Source organism: Eucyclogobius newberryi, unplaced genomic scaffold (assembly GCF_026437365.1).
Source record: "Eucyclogobius newberryi isolate DKJ021-1_F unplaced genomic scaffold, fEucNew1.0.hap1 SCAF_1, whole genome shotgun sequence".
Classification (NCBI taxonomy): Eukaryota; Metazoa; Chordata; class Actinopteri; order Gobiiformes; family Gobiidae; genus Eucyclogobius; species Eucyclogobius newberryi.
In genome coordinates, this window is record NW_027315723.1 from 32,754,458 (window position 1) to 32,776,252 (window position 21,795).

General features: G+C 40.9%; 1 protein-coding gene across 1 annotated transcript; it reads right to left on the minus strand.

Annotated features, from left to right (window-relative positions):
- Positions 1-1,268: 1,268 nt before the first annotated feature.
- LOC140358956 (serine/threonine-protein kinase pdik1l-B) lies at positions 1,269-10,040 on the minus strand. Its single transcript, XM_072443896.1, has 3 exons — positions 9,288-10,040; positions 6,906-7,131; positions 1,269-1,548 (listed from the first exon to the last, which is right to left on the minus strand). The coding sequence occupies exons 1-3, from the start codon at positions 10,032-10,034 to the stop codon at positions 1,286-1,288; spliced, it is 1,236 nt and encodes a 411-aa protein (XP_072299997.1). The 5' UTR covers positions 10,035-10,040; the 3' UTR covers positions 1,269-1,285.
- Between the last annotated feature and the right edge of the window lie 11,755 nt (positions 10,041-21,795).

Sequence of the window (21,795 nt, forward strand, 5' to 3'; positions counted from 1 at the left end):
TGTCGACGTTTGAGAGATAAAGTCGGATGGTTTTATGGGTGACAAATGAACAGAGTTGGTTTTGAGTCACATGAGACGATATATATAAAGAAGTAGATCATTTACTGTGGCGCTTTATGAAGGGGAAACGTCAACTGTGAAAGAGCGATGTGCGGTAAGAAATGCGGCGGTTTCGGGATTTTCCGGAGTGAATCTAATCTTTAATTTCCCGTTTCTGAGAGAGCGAACCCGAGACATATGAACCGCCATTACTCACTCGACTTCAACACGGCTAAATACAAACCCCAAGAAAGTGAGTCGCAAATGTAGCATAAAAGGTCAGTTATAAAGAGTTTAACAGCACTGACGCGCTCGTGTGAGAGGTTTATATTACTGTATAAGCTAGAAACTAATATTTATACTAATATGGAACAGAAAACTAACTCACAAAAAGGGCTTTAAGATGTTCCAGAAGTGAACTCAACCCATTTTACTGCATGTTTTTACATTTTTTGGCATCAGAGAAACAATAAATTACTCTAGTCTTTCCACACTGGTTTCATTTAGTCAGTCAGTCAGTCATAGGTTTGAAAAAGTAGAAATAAACGTTTACCTTTGTGAGCAGATCTAACTCATTTCAAAAAGGTGGTTCCCGTCCACATTTTAAGCAAACAAAAAGTAATCCTGTCACAATAATTACTTCAATAAATTATAGCTGGAACAATACATTTCATGGTTCAATATTTAAAGTAATTTGCTGCGGCTGCACGAGTTTTAAAATGGATTTATAAAACGTTTTTCGGACCACAACGTAAGGACATTTTGCAGTTTTTGTCTCACACTCACTCCTGAAATCACGAGTCTCACGAGATCAAACGACATTCAGCATTTATAAAGTTCAAGAGTTGTTGGCTGTGTCGGTGGCATTAAATACTGCAGTTTCAATACTATAGTTTAACGTGATATTTTCTGTAGCAGTTTAAGTTCATGATTAAAGTCTGAAGTTAAATTATTATAAGTCATGTCGAGTCAAATGCCTGAAATAATAGTTCATAATTACAGATCTCTACGAACATTAGAATATTTGAAAAGCAGCAGCAGGCATCGAGTACAGCACTTTTGTTTTTACCAGAGGTCGACAAGTCCCCTTTTAATGCCCTGTTGTTGCCATGGATACAAGCCGCTTTAACCCTTCCCCTCGATGCGTTAAATGCAGCTAAACGACAAACGTCACACGGGCTTTGCTCATTTCACCACACAAACAAGTCCTCTGCTTTGCTCGTTTATTGGGCGACCCCGTGGCTCCTCAGTCGCCGCGGGAGTCTCGTCTCTCTAGTGCGTCTCGTCTGAGCGCCGAGCGGACCCGGGACTCCAGCTGCTCGGCCCGCGGCCTGGAGAAGGGGTCCACGGCGAGCATGTCCAGCAGCAGAGCGCACACGTGGGGGCCCGGCGCGGGGGGCAGCGGGGGAGCCCTCTTGCACTTCATGGGGATGCACAGCGGGAAGTCCGGGTTCTCCGAAAGAGCCTCGCCCAGGGGCATGAGCCAGCGGCCTTTGCACGCATAGGCGCCTGCGGGACACAAAACGCATTCGATTAAACTGCACGCGACGCCATATTCAACTGCATTTTTATACTTTATTTGTCCGGGAAGGTCCCGCTGGAGGTACAATGTGACCGGTTACGTTTGGATTACAGAGGCAGGCACATGAAACAGTGCAATGAAGAGGAACACCATTAAAAACACAGGCACCACTCGACTGGGAGTATTTTTAGAAGGCGTTAAAAAAGGGACCAATCATGGGCACTGGAATAAATAAGGTTTAAATATAAATTAGCTTTCAATTGAACTTGCTGTATCAAAATGATTTGTTGAGATATGAAGGACGGGCAGGCCAGCTGTTCCCGGACCATGAACACACGTCTGCTGCTGCTGCGCGTCGACTGAAGAGGTTCAACAGGCGTCTGAAGACATGGATGAAACGAGCAAATGTGATGAACAGTTGGACAATTCAAGCGGTCAGAGCTCTGCCTCACAATGAGATCACAGGTTTGATTCCCGGGCCAACATCACATGATCTCTCTGGGTGGAGTCTGCATGTTCTTCCCATGATGGCGTCCAAAGATGTGCATGTGTCAGGTAAACTGTCCCACGTGACTGAATGTGAGAGAGAACGTCTTTGTCCAGGGAGCGCCCCGCCTAAGGCCCATAGTCACTGGGAAAGGCTCCACTCACCCCTGAACAGGAGCAAGTGGTAGAAGGTGTGAATGAAAGATATTCGACACCTTTCACGTGAGGCTGGAGGTATGAAGCTAACTGGAGGCACTGCTTGCTCTGACGCTCTGTTACTCTTTAATCTGAGCTTTAGTTTAAACACAAAACTCAGATTAAATCAAAACGCCTAAAACAAGTGAGTGAATGACAAACAGTCGACTAATGCCAGCTTGTGACTAATGTTATTTGAAACCAAAGCGGCTCCTCGTGGTTAAAACAAAGAGTGTTAAAACAAAGCTCAGGTTAAAGAGTAAGAGCAGCGTCTCGAGCGGATGTCGAGGACCATCACGTGAAAAGCATCAAGAACAGTCTAAAAGAACTAAAGACAGAACATCCTTTAAAAAGAATGTCAAGAGAGAGTGGTGCTTGTCGGTGGTGCAGTTGTTAAGGGAGACGAACACTCAGCGCAACCAATTGTCAAATGTCTCTTCCCCCTCGCTCCCCATTTTATGCTACAACTGTCCTGTTTAATAAAGCTAATAAATGGAATTAAAAAGAACACAAAAGAGTAGCTTAACTTGTATTGCACAAAAACATGTTGTAGAGGTTTTAACTTTGAGTTCAACTTCAGCTCCTGATTCAACATCAGGAACATCAAGATTAATGAACTCATAGCATTACATATACGGACTTGGCCAAAATGTTAATAATGTTACGATGATTATCTAAGTTATTAAGAGTATGAGCTTAATGATAACGATTATAAATTATTTTAAGCTTCTTCAATGGAAACAGCAAAAAATAAAGAAATTCAGTGCTTTACGTTTATGATGGGAGTGCATAATTGTTATTTTTTTTTAAACATTCATTAGTTTTAACCAACTAATCAAAACATTGGTGACTGCTCTGGTTAATTAACTCCATAAAATGCACACACAAAGTGAAAGAGGCACTTCTGGGTTGAGGCCAGTTTAAGCCGGTGCGGAGACAAAGTCAGGTGGGGAAGTGGTTTGTGAGAGGTAATGATTTAGAGTTTAAACCTCCCGTCTCCTCAGAGTGGATTGTGCCCGGTCCAGTCAATGCTCTTCAGAGAGACTTAAAGAATAGTTGAAGAATGGAGCTGTGAAAACCCTCCAGCTTCTTCCTCCTCCGTCACCTTCTTATTGACAAAGAGGATTGTGGCGCCGCCTGCTTTATTCTATTTGGTCTTGGTGATATGAACTCTGCCGTTCGTTCTTAAGCGTCGCAATTCGGTCTAATGCGGTTTATGTGGAGTTTCTTGAGACGAAGGCAGGTTTGCATTGCCTTTCATTTTGGCGTGACAGTGGAGCAGAGAGACAACTGGCCCCAGCGCTCTCGTACAGTCAAATGAATATAGAGTCCACGGCCGCTTGGGTTTTCAGAGGGAAACAAGAAACAAATAAAAAGACCATTGTTGGTGAAGGTACTAATAGGAAACTGAGTATTTTGTAATTGCTATTGTCCTCAAGGGGGCGATAAAAGGAAATGGCCAAGTCTGTGAGTTGGACAGTTGGCCTTTGTGCGCAGCCACAATGACCGGGATAAAAAAGGAAAAAAATATTTAAAAAAAAAAGAAAAAAAAAAATCATGATCGTAAAATATATAGAATAATTTGTTTTGTAATTACAGCAGATATTGTAATTAGAAAAAATAATTATTTTTAAGGAGAGGTCAGTCAAACATCAGGTTCAGACTCTGGAGGAATACATTGTGTTAAATTTAACTGACTTTAAAGTTGTTGATGTTTATGTTCATGAAAAGCACATTGTTTTTTTTTGTTTTTTTAAATAGGGTTGAAAATCAGATACCAAACTGTACTAAAACTAGTATTGAAACTGGATTAATTCCAGCAAGTATTTGATCCCAAAAAAAATAAATGGGGACATTACAATTGTTTAATGAGTTTGAAGTTTATCAGAACCACCACCCGTATCAACAGATCCCGTATCAGCCCGATATTCCAAGGTTTTCCCCGGAATTTTCCTGCGCTGTCCCAGTTTCTTTGTTCCCATTCCCAGTTTGTTCTCCTCAAAACTTTGAATTGAGAGTGAGCATTAACATTCCTGGCGTCTTTCACCCTTTTGGGCCGTGCAGGCTTCATTACACACTGTCAGCTCGTGTTAAGAACGACCCGGACTCTAATAGCAGCATCAAATGTACAGCGCATAAATCACCCGTCAACGCGCTGACATTTAGATTTATGATTGCACTATCCCTTTGTTGATCGATCTTTGATGTATAGCATGTGACGGTTTTTAATATGCCACCGTAATTGCGCACGCCCGTCACGCCTGCAATTTGACTGTTTTTTAAACACGTCCACGTGCAGATTGGACATGAATTCATACAGTACATGTCGAGGCTTTTAGAGTCTATAAAAGTCTAACATTTCTACTTTGAGAGAAAACTTGGCTAAAGAGTTCAGACGCGAGCTGGGAATATTTAGCATCTTAGAACTGCAGAATCCAGGACGTACGGAAGAAAGTATTTCAGGAAGTTAGAAGTGGAAGTTGTGACGTTTGATGTAAGAGCACTTCCTGGTTTGTTGTATAGTTTACAAAATACTTCCCTCCTTTCAATGACTCAATGTTTTTCCCGTTCAGATGCAAGTACTTTTTAAAGCCGCCTACTTGCAGTGCAATCTGGAAGACACAAAAGTCCAGTAGATCAAAAAAAGGACAAATGTCTGTCTAAAAAGGCACTGTTAAATACAATTATTAATTTGCAAGGCTGTGGTTACTAAGGTGGTTGAACACTTCTGACAAAACATCCATGTGATGAAAGTACGAGCTGCCAAACTATTAACACTCCTATGAACTGAACGCTGATGGTTTGAAATATATAACGCAACATTGGCTTGTATAAAATGTAATTATAAAGATTTTATTCCATCAAATCTTTGAGTCCGTGTGTGAAAAATGCATTTGATTTATTCCACAGGTTAATTGTAAACAATATTTAACCAATCGTTATATCAAATTCCACCACATCTGTTTTGTTGTCATCATCTGATTATGTACTCGTGTTAGAGTTTATGCTGAGGTCAGACGCACTAATGCTGCGTTACACTTACTCCGAGCTCGGACTTTGAGTTCTGATGTTCAACTTCACACATCTCGGAATTCCTACTTGGAAACTCTGATAAACTCCGGGGTCTGAAATGTTGCCCGAGTTTGGATTAGAGCTGGGTTTCGATTCGAATGTCAAGAATAGATTCGATTCCGATTTTTACGTTTCAAAATCGATTTTTTCTGATTTCTCAGATTCTATCCGATTCGATCCGGGGGTTAATGTTATTAAAAATGAAAAATGTATTTGAACCGTTTCCTTCACTTCATGACTGTGTAGAGAAGCAACATATTAAAACTAGTATTATAACAATATTAAACAGCAAATCTTACAAGTATTGGTAGTTACTGATGGAAGACTGATGAAAAGGTTAAGGGTCAATCTACCTTCAAGAAAGATAATCCAGGAGTCCTGAATTATCTTTCTTGAAGGTAGACTGAAGTTCACTGAGGGAAATGAAGAAAATAATTTTAAATTATAAAATATATATATATATATCTCTCTCTATCTATCTTTGGACGTACGAATCGATAATCGTCATTAATATGCGAATCGATTAAAAATCGGAAAATCGATTATTTCAACCCAGCTCTAGTTTGACAGCAAAGAGCAAATAAGGGAAAATAGCACAGGTATTATTATATTATTTTACTACTTGTTGTTTTGAGTTGTAATTGTACATAAACTAATCTACAGCTCATTCCATTTTCCAACTTGACGATTGGAACAGAAACTCGTGGTAAACGTCACTTCAATCCATGTGCCGTCGTGACACATATTCATGTACAATTACTGTCGTGATCACATGCAATGGTATTTATGTATTTAATGCATTCATTTATTTTTATCTTTATTATTTTTCCCCTCCATCCCTTGTTGGTTAATGGGAGGTTTTGTCTATGGGAGTTTTTGTTTATAGGAGATCTTCTGCTGAAAGTGTTTTTCAAACTTCCTATAACTGATCTGTTCTTTCCTTCTGTATCTACCTGCGTTGCACCAATGAAATTTCCCCATGTGGGACAATAAAAGATTGTCTTTTCTTATTTGATGTCCGAGTTCTAACCTCCGTGGACAATTTTGGGTCCAGACACAGAATATAATATAATAGTCCATTTCAGTTAATTATTCTCTAATGTATTTTATTCCTCTACAAAGTCATGAATAGCAGTTGTGATCAAAATACATTTTTAAAAATCAATAATTTAAGATTGAAAGACCTTGGATTCACTTGTCACTAATTTACTTTGTTGTGATGAGTTTTATTCAGCAGTTAGTCATTTCCTTTTGCAAATTGGTGCAATCATTTGATCAATTATACATATGATATAGGGCTGTGTTACGAGTTTCTTTACATCTTTAAAAAATAAAAAAATAAAAAAAATAAAGCCAAATTCAGAAAAGTTTTATATTGTTTGAACTGTATGTAGAATAAGAGTTGTGCAGTTGTGAGGAAGATACATCTCACTCACAGCAGTTTGTGTCATTTCCTGTAACTCTGGGCTGAGGCTCTGTCATCTGCACCAGTGACAGCCACAACACAAGGCAGAGTAACACCACTGCAAGGCCCGGTTACATTTATACAGTGATTTCTCAGCTCTGTGGACGGCTTGAGCTCTAGTCTTACCCAGTTGTTCCTCGGTGGTTCCCTCCTCCAGGAAGGCGATTCTCTCCAGGACTCCCCAGAACATGACGCCCAGAGAGAAGATGTCAGCCTGAGCCGTGTACGACTGTCCGCCCCACACCTCCGGAGCCATGTAGAAGTCAGAGCCGCAGGTCGAGGAGAAGTGCTGTTTGGAGAGGTCCACGCTCAGCGAATCCTCTGCCATCTTACTCAGCCCGAAGTCTGCCACCTACAGGACACGGACAAACAGCAATGAAAGGAAGACAATACCATTTTAAAAAAAAATAAGGCAATGTTGACCTTTATCAGTAGTAATACAAGAGCACATGGTCAAATAAAATGACACACCATCATTCTGTGTTTCCTTGTCTCCTTTATCACTAAATAGAACTAGTATATAATTGTATCTTGCGTTAATTAAAAGTATGTTTTTTTTTTTTCAATCGACGAGTTTGAACGTTTAGTACTGTGACTCCTATTCACAATAATCAATGTCCTCTATTGCTCCACTACCTATAAAACGGCTGAATACATGAGCTAAATACACTCTCCTCAGGTTTGTTTGTCGTAATGGTGTTGATGTGTGCAGCCATGGGAAAACTGCAGCAAACCAATCCTCCCAAAAGGGACAAATCAAAGTCTTTTATGTTCCATACTAAGGCAAATATTTAAAAAGGTTACATGACCGTTTCAAATCTGTCAGAATTCCAGTTAATTTTTACAGCACAGATTTGGTGGGGTTCATGTTGCCAAGGGATTTGCACACAATTACAGGCTTTGTCCATGATGCAAGTCTCATGGGACTTGTATCATTATATGCAGGATCTTCTGTGTCAAACATGGGAAGAGTCAGGAGTCTTTGATGCTCCCTTTGTGTAGTAGCTCAAGATGCATTGTATAAAAAGGCTTCAGAAACATTTTCAGACTCAAAACCATAGATGGGTTAAAAAAATATATAACTCTGTACTTGTCTGTAGATTCTCTATTTTCAATGTGTCAGTTTTTGTAAATGAGAGCTTTTAAATTAATTCAAACAGTTTCATAATTAAGTTTAGTTGAAATAAAGTTTCTAAAAAATAAAACATTTTATTACAGAAGAGTGATTTTGATTGATTCATTAGTTTTGTTATTCAGCTTCAACAAAACAGATTCGCATTGTCGGACAAAAAAGTTCTTATATCTGAATCAATAAAAGTAAACGGGGGGGGGGGTAATGCAGTGCAATACTGATGTAACCATGTGCAATACCTGTAAATAAGAGTGTTCTATTTTGTTTTTATTCTGTTTACTTACCTGCTAATAGTATTACCTATGACCTAGTCTTGTGCTAGCTATTTTTACTTTTATTCTATTCTATTCTATTCTATTCTATTCTATTCTATTCTTATTATTATTATTATTATTATTATTATTATCTCTTTTTATTTTTTAATTTATCCATTTTATTTTATTTCCCAAGAGTTCTATTAAGAGTGTTTTTTTTTTAAACTTCCTATAATCTGTCCTTTCCTCCTGTTCTACTGCGTTGTAACAACGAAATTTCCCCTTGTGTGGATATTAAAAGGATTATCTTATCTTTTTTTAATGTATGAGACACATTTAGCTAGGGCGGTGCAATTAATTGATTTTTAAATCAATATTCAGTCATCTCCAATGAAAAAGCTTGGGTTGGACCATGAGTGCCACTTCAGAGAGCAGCTTCAGAGAGACTGATCCACCCTCGATGTGTGACGGAAAGGTTCCATAGGTCTTTCCTTCCTGCTGCTGTCAGACTTTATAACAAACACTGTTAGTCCTGAACACTCGCAATACTGACCTAACCTAATACTGATGTGCAATTCTGTCATATGTGCAATTGCTGTTGGAATTCATGTGCAATTACTGTGAAATTCATGTGCAATCCATGTGCCGTCGTGACACATATTCATGTGCAATTACTGTCGTGATCACACGCAATGGTATTTATTTATTTGTTTATTTATTTGTCTATGGGAGTTTTTATTTATTTATAGGAGATCTTCTACTGAAAGTGTTTTTCAGACTTCCTATAAGTGATCTGTTCTTCTGTATCTACCTCTGTATCTACCTGCGTTGCACCAATGAAATTTCCCCATGTGGGACAATAAAGGAATATCTTATCTTATCTTTAATTGAGGTCCACAGACAATCAGTAAAAGCACATGGTTTGGAGCAGAGCTCAGGCTTTGGCGAAAGAAATTAGTTTTAAATGGCAATATTTCTGTTTGTATTGCTTATGTTGAGGAAATGCATTAAAAAATAGCTTTTACTGGAGATAGAATGAAATCGAATAGAAAAAAATCAATAAATAACTAGGAGTAAAATGGCGATTCCTCCTTCTGCCACATAGTCCTTCCCTTTGCTTACCTTGACCACGGGCCCTTTGGCGGTGACACACACCAGCACATTGGCCGGCTTCAGGTCTCTGTGCGTGATCCCTAATCGGTGCAGAAAGGCGATGGCGCTGGAGAGCTGCAGCACCACACTGTGATTCTGCTCTTCATCTGGAGGCGTGGACAGGAGAAACTGGTTCAAGTTCCCTCCATCACAATACTCCATCACCAACCAAAGCGCCAGATATTTCAGCTGCGGGCCCTGGCTCTCCTCATTAGGTGCCGGCCTCTTCTTCGCCCTCGTCGCTGGCCTTTGTGGAGCATCGCTTTGTGACTTGTCCTGCCCGGTGTTGGTCCTATCTTGAAGTCTGTTGCTCGTCTGGAGATTGCTCGGCGGTGTGCTGCTGCTGCTGCTGCTGCTGCTGCTGCTGCTGCTGCTGCTGCTGCTGTTAGTGGCCTCTAGACTTTGTTTTGATCCTACTGCGGTGCCTTTGAGGACACGTTCTACTAAACATAAAGGCAGTTTTCCTGGTCGTAGCGGCTTTAGAGTCCTCGGGCCAGTCTGGAGCAGGCAGTTGTGAAGTGCAATGACGTGAGGGTGCGCTTTGGCAGTGGCTCTCATCACCCACAGCTCCTGCAGGTACAGCTCGATGCATTCTGGGTTGTTGCAGGGGAGTCGTTTGATGGCTACTTTCTGCCCCGTTTTGGACATCTGGCCCTCGAAGACCACTCCATAGCTGCCACGTCCCACTTCCCTCTCCAAAGTGTACAGCTCCTCCATTTTATCTCAAAGCTGTGAACATAATACATACAGTTAGCATCGGGGTTCAAAGCAGCAGTAACTTAGACCTCAGCGATTCACGATAAGAGACAGATAAGAGTGTTTCTCGGGATAAAATCTTTGACAAATTGAACTTAAAATGTCACGGTGAAGACAAACGAATCACTAAAGCAAAGCATGCGCGCAAGGCAATGTTATGAAACTAGGTTAAACATGGCGTTGCCCTGACGAAAATGATAAAAGGAAGCAAAAAACGGTTGTTGTACTCACGTTTTACAGCAGCGCCGCAACCTTAAGATACAACGGCATGACGGGGAGTGAAAACGGCCGCGGTGAAGTACAAGAAAAGCTAGTTAAAGTGCGTGTTATTTCAAAGTTACCGGTGTTTTAACGCTGTGAAAAGGACAACAAACGGCGCAGGAGCGACTCACTTCCGCATCCAACTTCGGAACGTCCCGCTTTTGGTCTTAAGAGCGTTGTGATTGGCTGGTAATACGTTCTAATTGCAGAGCGCGTTTGCCATTGGCTGAAATTTGATTCTGAAAGTACAAGCCCCGCCTACTGATAAATACGAACGACTTTATAAATCTGAAACATCAAAGACGATAATTTAATACTTACTAGGATGGAGTTATGTTGTTGTTGTTGTTGTTGTTGTTGTTGTTGTTGTTGTTGTTGTTGTTGTTGTTGTTGTTGTTTTATGGCGGTTGGCATCCAATTGTTGCATTACCGCCAGACTTTATTCCTCAGACTTTTCGTAGTCCTCAGACTGTCGTAGTCCGTAAAAGAACTCCTTCCATTGCTTTGGTTGTTGTTGTTGTTGTTGTTGTTGTTGTTGTTGTTGTTGTTTTATGGCGGTTGGCATCCGAGTGTTGCATTACCGCCAGACTTTATTCCTCAGACTTGTTATTTGGTTTTTTATAGCGGCTGGTATCCAAGTGTTTATGTTCTAGGCTTCTTTACTTTATTCTTTAGGCTTTATTCTTTAGACTTTATGCTCTAGGGGCTTTATTCTTTAGACTTGAGATCATATCTTGTGATACCAGAAAAAAAAATCGAATAACATTTTAATAGTAACGTCATCATGGAAGTCGTCGTATGCTGGGGTTTAAATTTAAACCAGCAGGTGGTGCTACTGTAGCCGAGTTAAATGGATTTCGAAAATTGTCATTAAAGTACATAATTTCTTCATTTACTGCTTAAAGGCAAAATACTTTACCATGTTTATGCAAGGTATGGCAAGTTCATATAAAATAGCATAGTAACTGTAAGGTGAACATGGGTAAAGTGGGATTCAAAGCACATTATGCTAACCCTAACGCATGCATAATGAAAAATATTTTTTTTTTGTCAAATGATATGAAAGTTACCAGTGAACAAGTATAAACATAGCAAGTCAACATTCACAACTTGTATGAGCCCCATGAGACGCTGCACATTGGAAGGAAATAAAAAGAGGAACGGGTTTGCTGCATGGAATCTTGGTGATCTACCGTCTGTGTGTGATGTAAATGTGGGGACCATAAACTGCTCAACATTGTCCCCACCAGTCTAACATAAGTTCTCTTTGAAACTACCTCTGCGGGTCCCCTCCCACTCAGTACGCACTCACGGACTATTCCTTTCTAATACCAGTGGGGGAGAATTCCGAAAGTACTTGAAGTAAACTGTCATAATTTACTGTGACACTGAGAGCAAGAGTTTCAGGGCTTTGTGCCAGTGATGGTCAGGAAGGGCATCTGGTTGAGGGCCCCTCCAGCCAGGGGTCTCAAGGCAAAATCAGCCTGCTGCCTAATGTTAAGTCCGCCATTGCTTGAAATCATTGAATAATTAAATTAGTTAGGCCTATAGTGATAACTAATTTTTAAGTACAGTATATTTAACAATAAGTAATATAGTATTTATCATGACAGATGTACATTTAGTCCCTGTTTAGTCTTGGTTAATGCATCAATTCAGCATTTGTCCTGGTTTGAACCAATATTTAGCCCTATTTGAATCCAATTGATCTAGCCATCTGCAATGTACGAGCCATCGAATGAATGGGCTATTTATTTAACCAATACTAAACCTGGTGCAAGTGCTTATGTGTGCTTGCATGAAAAAGAAACAAAAGTAAGATTCACCCACCACATTACATCATTAAAAGGGCATCATCTCAAAGCTCGGGTGATTCTTTGATTCACAGCCTCCGACGCCAATCACAGACGCTGCTCTTCATTACTGCAGGAAGATGGAGCCGGTCACACTCCACTCGGTTTTATCTTTACGCAAATGCCCTCTGTTCTATTATCATATCTCACTCTCGTTGACAGGTTCCCAGATCTACAACACGCGACGGGGGCATAATATATCGTAGTCCACCGACTGGGGATTTACTGGACGACATGTTTTGTGGAAACCTCGCCACCAGGACGAGGGCGGTTTCAGGCGATGCCAAAACAATGTTAACGTCTCTAAAAAAGAATGATAGTTTAATCACCTCTGTATTCTGCTAATTGTGTTTCAGTGGGAGCTTCGCTGGCTAATTACGGAAGCTGCCAACAGGAGGGACAACAGTAATTATTTCTTTGATTGAGGTCAGAGCCCCTCCACTTAATCCAGAGGGGGTCTATCATGAGCCGCGCCAAGAGAAAACAATATTCGAGGCATTCACAGCAGGTGACTGTGCTAATGGAGATGTGTGCGCACTTAGCGGCTTACTTGGGGAAACCGGGATCTTGTGAGGTTCAACAAGAAGGCAATTCAGTTATGAATACAGGCCCGTGATATTGAAATGTTTTTGTATGTTTTTGTAGTCGTAATGTTAAATTCTCCCCCATGGAATTTTGTATCAGACTTACTTAATAATGCCATGAGTAACTTTATGAAGTGAACCACAACGAGGAAAGCCCTAGAAAGAGAAACAAGAATATATATTTGAATTGTTGATGAGCACCAAACACCTAAATTTGTGATATATGATTTTCCGATAAAACGTTTATTCCTCCTCCCCAAAAAAGAAGCTTTTTTCTGTACCAATGGTCCCTTTTCCCCATAGGCCCGGCTTGATCATTTATTTATTTATTTGTCTATGGGAGTTTTTATTTATTTATAGGAGATCTTCTACTGAAAGTGTTTTTCAGACTTCCTATAAGTGATCTGTTCTTCTGTATCTTTTGTAACCTCTGTATCTTCCTGCGTTGCACCAATGAAATTTCCCCATGTGGGACAATAAAGGAATATCTTATCTTATCTTATCTTGTTCCGTTTGTGCCTCTTCACTTCTTATTCCATTAATTATCTGTGGGAACATAGCAGAGTCTTGCACAAATAAATCAAAATTTTAAAAAAATCTCACAGCTTAGAGCGAATGAAAATGTTTTTAAAAGACAAATACTGTAATTTCTTGTAATTGAATCAACTAAAGCATTTGATATATATTCATTAACGACATTTGTGAACATCAGGTTAATAAGAGACTCGTTTTGGAAGTGTTTAACTTTACATTGTGGGAGAAGAACTTCACTTTTAGTAACATTTAGACACCTACGCTAACTTGTAAACCTGTGCGTGTTCTTGCACCTCAGGTTGTGAAACACGTTCTCTGTTTTGCAGTTCAGCCCTCTTAAATAACGTCACTGCTTCACATAAAGCACTGCTGTTTGTCTCACTGAACGCTTACTCAGTCAAATCAAACTTTGTAGACAGTTTTCTGGGGCTGGATGTTGAGAGCAGGTCTAATTTATCTTCCACGCAAAAAACAATGTCAGGCAGTTTTGGGATGAATAAAATGCGTTTTATTTATTGCTGTAAATAGTGATCACTTATGCGTTGACACTGAGCTGAACCGAATTGAAGAACTGCATGTTCCTGGATTTATGGTTCTGTTACATACAATACATTTAATGACATAATGAGACTTTGATGCTTAATTGATTTGACTTCTAAATGGCAAATGCTGATGAGAAAGGTTTTGTCCTCATAATGTAGTTAGAGTATGGAAATAACATTACAAACATGTTAATATACATTTGTTTGCCAGTGGGAGTTAATGCCAAAGTGCACAGCCAATTGACCAAACAGGAGAAAATAATAGAAATAAAAATAAGGTTGTTTTTTTGGGAACATTTTTTTTACTAATCCAATTTTTCAATCAGACAATTCAGGGCATTTATATAACTACATAAAGTAAAGTCAGCCAGTGAAGAACTTTTTGGGCGGTGGTAATTTAGAGGATTCTTTTGTAGATGGAGGCTGACTGTATTTTTTTATTTGTAGAGCAATTATTTTTACCGTATTTTCCGGACTATAAGTCACACCATTTTTCATAGTTTTGGCCGAGGTGCGACTTATACTTATATTTATGCTCATATACTTATACTTATATGTGATATTATTTGTTATTTTCACACTTCATACTCCAGTGCAACTTATATATGTTTTTTTTTCTCTATTATGATTTTTTCGGCTGGTGCGACTTATACTCCGGTGCGACTTATCGTCCGGAAAATACAGCAGTTATTCTGTAGGTGAGTGAACTGTCTTTGTCTTCACTCTCTGTCAATATCAACTCTGTCATTGTGTTTGCAATTGTGATGCAACGTCATTTACTGGATCTATCATCTGTTAATATTTATGTAACCAAGAGGCATCAGGTGTGAAGGGGTAAAAACGGATCTGGCTGCATTTGTAATCTCCATTCACCAAGAGTCATTTGTAGCCAATTATTTGCAATTGAAGAAATATTCTGTGGTTACATTGAAACAAATTGAAAGTAAATGTTCATTGATCTATTTTCTTATTCTGTATTTCATGGAGCTTAGTTGCTGCTGACACGGATTAATGAAAGCATTTGAAATTATGATGATCTAGTGATGACCTTGGTCCTAACCTGTGGATCTGTGTTCTCCTCATTTGTCTGGATCTTCCTCATCTATCAAATATCTCTGTACATACCGATACATATATATTTTTTACCTTGATTTATTAGTAGATTCTTGATTTATGCATGCCATATTTGATTCTTTGATGTTACTATTATTATCATTTTATTATTCATTGTTTGATGTTACACTTTAACACCGAAACTTGTTTGCAAACTGTGTTCAATGACAATGGCAATAAACCTCCTCATCCAGATCCTCCTCATTTGTCTGGATCCTCCTCATCCAGATCCTCCTCATTTGTCTGGATCCTCCTCATTTGTCTGGATCCTCCTTATCTGGATCCTCCTCATTTGTCTGGATCCTCTTCATTTGTCTGGATCCTCTTCATTTGTCTGGATCCTCCTCATTTGTCTGGATCCACTTCATTTGTCTGGATCCTCCTTATCTGGATCCTCCTCATTTGTCTGGATCCTCTTCATTTGTCTGGATCCTCCTCATTTGTCTGGATCCTCCTTATCTGAATCCTCCTCATTTGTCTGGATCCTCCTCATTTGTCTGGATCCTCTTCATTTGTCGGGATCCTCTTCATTTGTCTGGATCCTCTTCATTTGTCTGGATCCTCTTCATTTGTCTGGATCCTCCTCATTTGTCTGGATCCTCTTCATTTGTCTGGATCCTCTTCATTTGTCTGGATCCTCCTCATTTGTCTGGATCCTCTTCATTTGTCTGGATCCTCCTCATTTGTCTGGATCCTCCTTATCTGGATCCTCCTCATTTGTCTGGATCCTCCTTATCTGGATCCTCCTCATTTGTCTGGATCCTCCTTATCTGGATCCTCCTCATTTGTCTGGATCCTCCTCATTTGTCTGGATCCTCCTCATTTGTCTGGATCCTCCTTATCTGGATCCTCCTCATTTGTCTGGATCCTCTTCATTTGTCTGGATCCTCCTTATCTGAATCCTCCTCATTTGTCTGGATCCTCCTCATTTGTCTGGATCCTCTTCATTTGTCTGGATCCTCTTCATTTGTCTGGATCCTCCTCATTTGTCTGGATCCTCTTCATTTGTCTGGATCCTCCTCATTTGTCTGGATCCTCTTCATTTGTCTGGATCCTCTTCATTTGTCTGGATCCTCCTCATTTGTCTGGATCCTCCTCATTTGTCTGGATCATCTTCATTTGTCTGGATCCTCCTTATCTGGATCCTCCTCATTTGTCTGGATCCTCCTCATTTGTCTGGATCCTCCTCATTTGTCTGGATCCTCCTTATCTGGATCCTCCTCATTTGTCTGGATCCTCTTCATTTGTCTGGATCCTCCTTATCTGAATCCTCCTCATTTGTCTGGATCCTCCTCATTTGTCTGGATCCTCTTCATTTGTCTGGATCCTCTTCATTTGTCTGGATCCTCCTCATTTGTCTGGATCCTCTTCATTTGTCTGGATCCTCCTCATTTGTATGGATCCTCTTCATTTGTCTGGATCCTCTTCATTTGTCTGGATCCTCCTCATTTGTCTGGATCCTCCTCATTTGTCTGGATCCTCTTCATTTGTCTGGATCCTCCTTATCTGGATCCTCCTCATTTGTCTGGATCCTCTTCATTTGTCTGGATCCTCCTCATTTGTCTGGATCCTCCTTATCTGGATCCTCCTCATTTGTCTGGATCCTCCTCATTTGTCTGGATCCTCCTCATTAGTCTGGATCCTCCTTATCTGGATCCTCCTCATTTGTCTGGATCCTCTTCATTTGTCTGGATCCTCCCTATCTGAATCCTCCTCATTTGTCTGGATCCTCCTCATTTGTCTGGATCCTCCTCATTTGTCTGGATCCTCCTTATCTGGATCCTCCTCATTTGTCTGGATCCTCTTCATTTGTCTGGATCCTCCTTATCTGAATCCTCCTCATTTGTCTGGATCCTCCTCATTTGTCTGGATCCTCTTCATTTGTCTGGATCCTCTTCATTTGTCTGGATCCTCTTCATTTGTCTGGATCCTCCTCATTTGTCTGGATCCTCTTCATTTGTCTGGATCCTCCTCATTTGTCTGGATCCTCCTTATCTGAATCCTCCTCATTTGTCTGGATCCTCCTCATTTGTCTGGATCCTCTTCATTTGTCTGGATCCTCTTCATTTGTCTGGATCCTCCTCATTTGTCTGGATCCTCCTCATTTGTCTGGATCCTCCTTATCTGGATCCTCCTCATTTGTCTGGATCCTCCTCATTTTTCTGGATCCTCCTCATTTGTCTGGATCCTCCTTATCTGGATCCTCCTCATTTGTCTGGATCCTCTTCATTTGTCTGGATCCTCCTTATCTGAATCCTCCTCATTTGTCTGGATCCTCCTCATTTGTCTGGATCCTCTTCATTTGTCTGGATCCTCTTCATTTGTCTGGATCCTCCTCATTTGTCTGGATCCTCTTCATTTGTCTGGATCCTCCTCATTTGTCTGGATCCTCTTCATTTGTCTGGATCCTCTTCATTTGTCTGGATCCTCCTCATTTGTCTGGATCCTCCTCATTTGTCTGGATCCTCTTCATTTGTCTGGATCCTCCTTATCTGGATCCTCCTCATTTGTCTGGATCCTCTTCATTTGTCTGGATCCTCCTCATTTGTCTGGATCCTCCTTATCTGGATCCTCCTCATTTGTCTGGATCCTCCTTATCTGGATCCTCCTCATTTGTCTGGATCCTCCTCATTTGTCTGGATCCTCCTCATTTGTCTGGATCCTCCTTATCTGGATCCTCCTCATTTGTCTGGATCCTCTTCATTTGTCTGGATCCTCCTTATCTGAATCCTCCTCATTTGTCTGGATCCTCCTCATTTGTCTGGATCCTCTTCATTTGTCTGGATCCTCTTCATTTGTCTGGATCCTCTTCATTTGTCTGGATCCTCCTCATTTGTCTGGATCCTCTTCATTTGTCTGGATCCTCCTCATTTGTCTGGATCCTCTTCATTTGTCTGGATCCTCTTCATTTGTCTGGATCCTCCTCATTTGTCTGGATCCTCCTTATCTGGATCTTCCTCATTTGTCTGGATCCTCCTCATTTGTCTGGATCCTCCTCATTTGTCTGGATCCTCCTTATCTGGATCCTCCTCATTTGTCTGGATCCTCCTCATTTGTCTGGATCCTCCTTATCTGAATCCTCCTCATTTGTCTGGATCCTCCTCATTTGTCTGGATCCTCTTCATTTTTTCTGGATCCTCTTCATTTGTCTGGATCCTCCTCATTTGTCTGGATCCTCTTCATTTGTCTGGATCCTCCTCATTTGTCTGGATCCTCTTCATTTGTCTGGATCCTCTTCATTTGTCTGGATCCTCCTCATTTGTCTGGATCCTCCTCATTTGTCTGGATCCTCTTCATTTGTCTGGATCCTCCTTATCTGGATCCTCCTCATTTGTCTGGATCCTCTTCATTTGTCTGGATCCTCCTCATTTGTCTGGATCCTCCTTATCTGGATCCTCCTCATTTGTCTGGATCCTCCTTATCTGGATCCTCCTCATTTGTCTGGATCCTCCTCATTTGTCTGGATCCTCCTCATTTGTCTGGATCCTCCTTATCTGGATCCTCCTCATTTGTCTGGATCCTCTTCATTTGTCTGGATCCTCCTTATCTGAATCCTCCTCATTTGTCTGGATCCTCCTCATTTGTCTGGATCCTCTTCATTTGTCTGGATCCTCTTCATTTGTCTGGATCCTCTTCATTTGTCTGGATCCTCCTCATTTGTCTGGATCCTCTTCATTTGTCTGGATCCTCCTCATTTGTCTGGATCCTCTTCATTTGTCTGGATCCTCTTCATTTGTCTGGATCCTCCTCATTTGTCTGGATCCTCCTTATCTGGATCTTCCTCATTTGTCTGGATCCTCCTCATTTGTCTGGATCCTCCTCATTTGTCTGGATCCTCCTTATCTGGATCCTCCTCATTTGTCTGGATCCTCCTCATTTGTCTGGATCCTCCTTACCTGGATCCTCTTCATTTGTCTGGATCCTCCTCATTTGTCTGGATACTGCTAATCTGTGTCCTTCTCATCTTCCTGGATCCTCCTCACCTGCCTAGATCCCCCTCACCTGCCTTGTCGCTCCTCACCTGCCTAGATCCTCCTGGATAATGATAAACCTGAAGGAAAGAAGTAGAAACAATTACATTATATGACAAAAAAAATCCTCTCCTCTTCTGATACAACATATTTGATCAGCCATTATTCGACTTCATTTGACAGCATGCACTTGAAATGACATATAATTAGCAGCACATCAAACATATAGCATTTGCAAACAGCCTTAATCCCCCTTTTGTGAATTACAGTCTCCACATTGAACCCGTTTTTAACAGAACTTCTTCATGTCAGTCACCACACGGACGGGACATCAATCGCCGCCGCACACCTCCAGCACTTAAGGGCGCTCCTGTGTCACGGCGCTAATCAGAGTTCTTTGTGTTCCTGTAGGGCCCTATCACTGACAGACAGGCCCCTCCGCTGCAGCCCGTTCCACCTGCTTCTTATCTCCCGCTCGCTCTCAAACTCCAATTCAGCCTCACTATCGGACCCGCCACAGGGACACACGTCACACCACAGGAGAGAGAACCAGAGAGAAAGAAAGAAAGGCTTCTGCAGGTTTCACTGGATCTTTAAATGCATATTGTCGGCTAATTAATTTGCATTTTGGTCAGGATTTTAGTCCAGAGATAATTCGGAGAGCTTTTGTTGAACCTGGAGTGGAGGCAATTTGTAATTTATTCTGCGATTTCATGCTTAATGGTCAAAGGGAATATAATGGCCCACGAGGAACTCAGCATGCAAGGAACCACTCACCCGTTCACACATGTTAGGTTTCCATGCTTTGTGGAGACCAACATTGACTTACATTCATTCCCTTTTTCTATGTCATAAAGTAGAACGTGTTTTGCCCCAGTACAGATATATTGTAGGATGGAAGGATTTACCTCATTGGAACTGATTTTTGGTTCCCACGAAGCCAAACGTCCTGATGGCCTGTCAAATCCAGAATGAAATCCCACTGTGACCATCTCCTTGGGTTCAGATGGGTGTGATTGACAGGTGGATTAGCCAATCAGGGACACACCTGGTCCGTTTATATAAAAAATAAATATGACTGTGTAGAAGAAAAGATTATCACGGGACTGAAAACAGTGCATATTCCTGCACAATCAACGAGCGAAGCATAAAATGTCCTAAATCTGAGGTGAGAGAAGTTTGATGTTGTGCTAAATTATACATGACCAATAAACTCGTCTGGTTTACATGTGTCACAGAAATAAACACATCTGATTGCACAGTTCTGTTTGAGTTTGTCTTGAGGCGCGATGAGGGCGTGGTTTACAATTAATGTCATTAGAATGCATTATCTCAATAACAACATTCTAATGATTTTTTTAAAAGCACCAGGATTTTGCTAAAATGTGTCAGTAAATGTTGTGGTTGAGGTTCAAGTCTGGCACAAAACATGAACGGCCCAGAAAATTAACCACAAAAGGACAGAAACATAATTTATATATTCAGTATGTTCTCAGGAAAGTTTGAATAAATCCGTAATTTTGTGTATATTATTTAGTTATATTATTAATATTATTATTTTCTACGTGTTTCTGTGTTCCCGTTGTCCTGACTGAAAAACAATGAGCAGTACTACAGTTTATGTACAGTAACAATGTATGAGCTGTAAATAAACTGTAATACTGCTCAGTAATTTAAAAAAAAGTACTCAAATCAGCCAAAATGTTGATCCAGTAAGTTCATTCATTGACCCAAATGTTGTTATTATTTTTACAGTTTATAAAGCAGCATTTTAGAGTGAATTTATACTTTTGTTTTCATTCAGCTCGGTGTCGGCGTTAGCGACATTAGCACAACAGACACTTATAAGTGCAGAAGCCCAGCGCAGGAGCAGGTTCACAGAAGTGTGGACAGTAGAGAGAAAGTAAAGGGAAAATAACGCAGGTACCACCAATATTTGATCAGATATCAAGCTATATCCAAACGCAGGATAAACTCGGGGTTTCTGACTTTTGTAAGTAGGAATTCTGAGATGTAAGGCTGATCCAGTGTAAATGTACAAGTTGGAACATTGAAAAAGTGACCTCTAAGGACGACTGGAATGCAGCATGACTATAAATATTAATTTCTATAAAAGACCTGGTTAAATAAAAGTTAATACAAATAAATAACAGTAAATACAGCTACTGTTATGTACAGCCATCTGCTCCATCAATAGAACATAAACACCACGGACGCATCCATGAAACTCCCATAACAGATGCCAAATGTGAAGGAGCAGCAACTCTACTCTGAGCTCATCTCTGCGATTTCTAAGGTAGTGCACAGCCAAGCTAAAACAAAAAAACAAATTTCATCCTCTTGTGTGATGGAAAGTGAAATGTGAGCTTTGTATTGTGGCTTAGCTCCTTCCTCTCCGTGACCGACTGACTTTCTAACCACATGTACTTCAATTATTCTGTCTTTACAGTGCAAAACCCTGTGATTCCAGTCCTTCCCGTGGAGTCGTCTGCGCTGTGTGTTAGTGTTGGGTTTGTAGCAGTTCTCTGAGGAGCTGTGACTTGTTTTCCTCGCTGTGACTCACCTCAGCGCTGCACCTGACCTCTGCTGCTGCTGTTGCTTCTGCTGCTGCTGTTGCTTCTGCTGCTGCTGTTGCTTCTGCTGCTGCTGCTGCTGCTGTTGCTTCTGCTGCTGCTGCTGCTGCTGCTTCTGCTGCTGCTGCTGCTGCTGCTGCTGCTGCTGCTGTTGCTTCTGCTGCTGCTGCTGCTGCTGCTGCTGCTGCTGCTGCTTCTGCTGCTGCTGTTGCTTCTGCTGCTGCTGCTGCTGCTGCTGTTGCTTCTGCTGCTGCTGCTGCTGCTGCTGCTGCTTCTGCCGCTGCTGCTGCT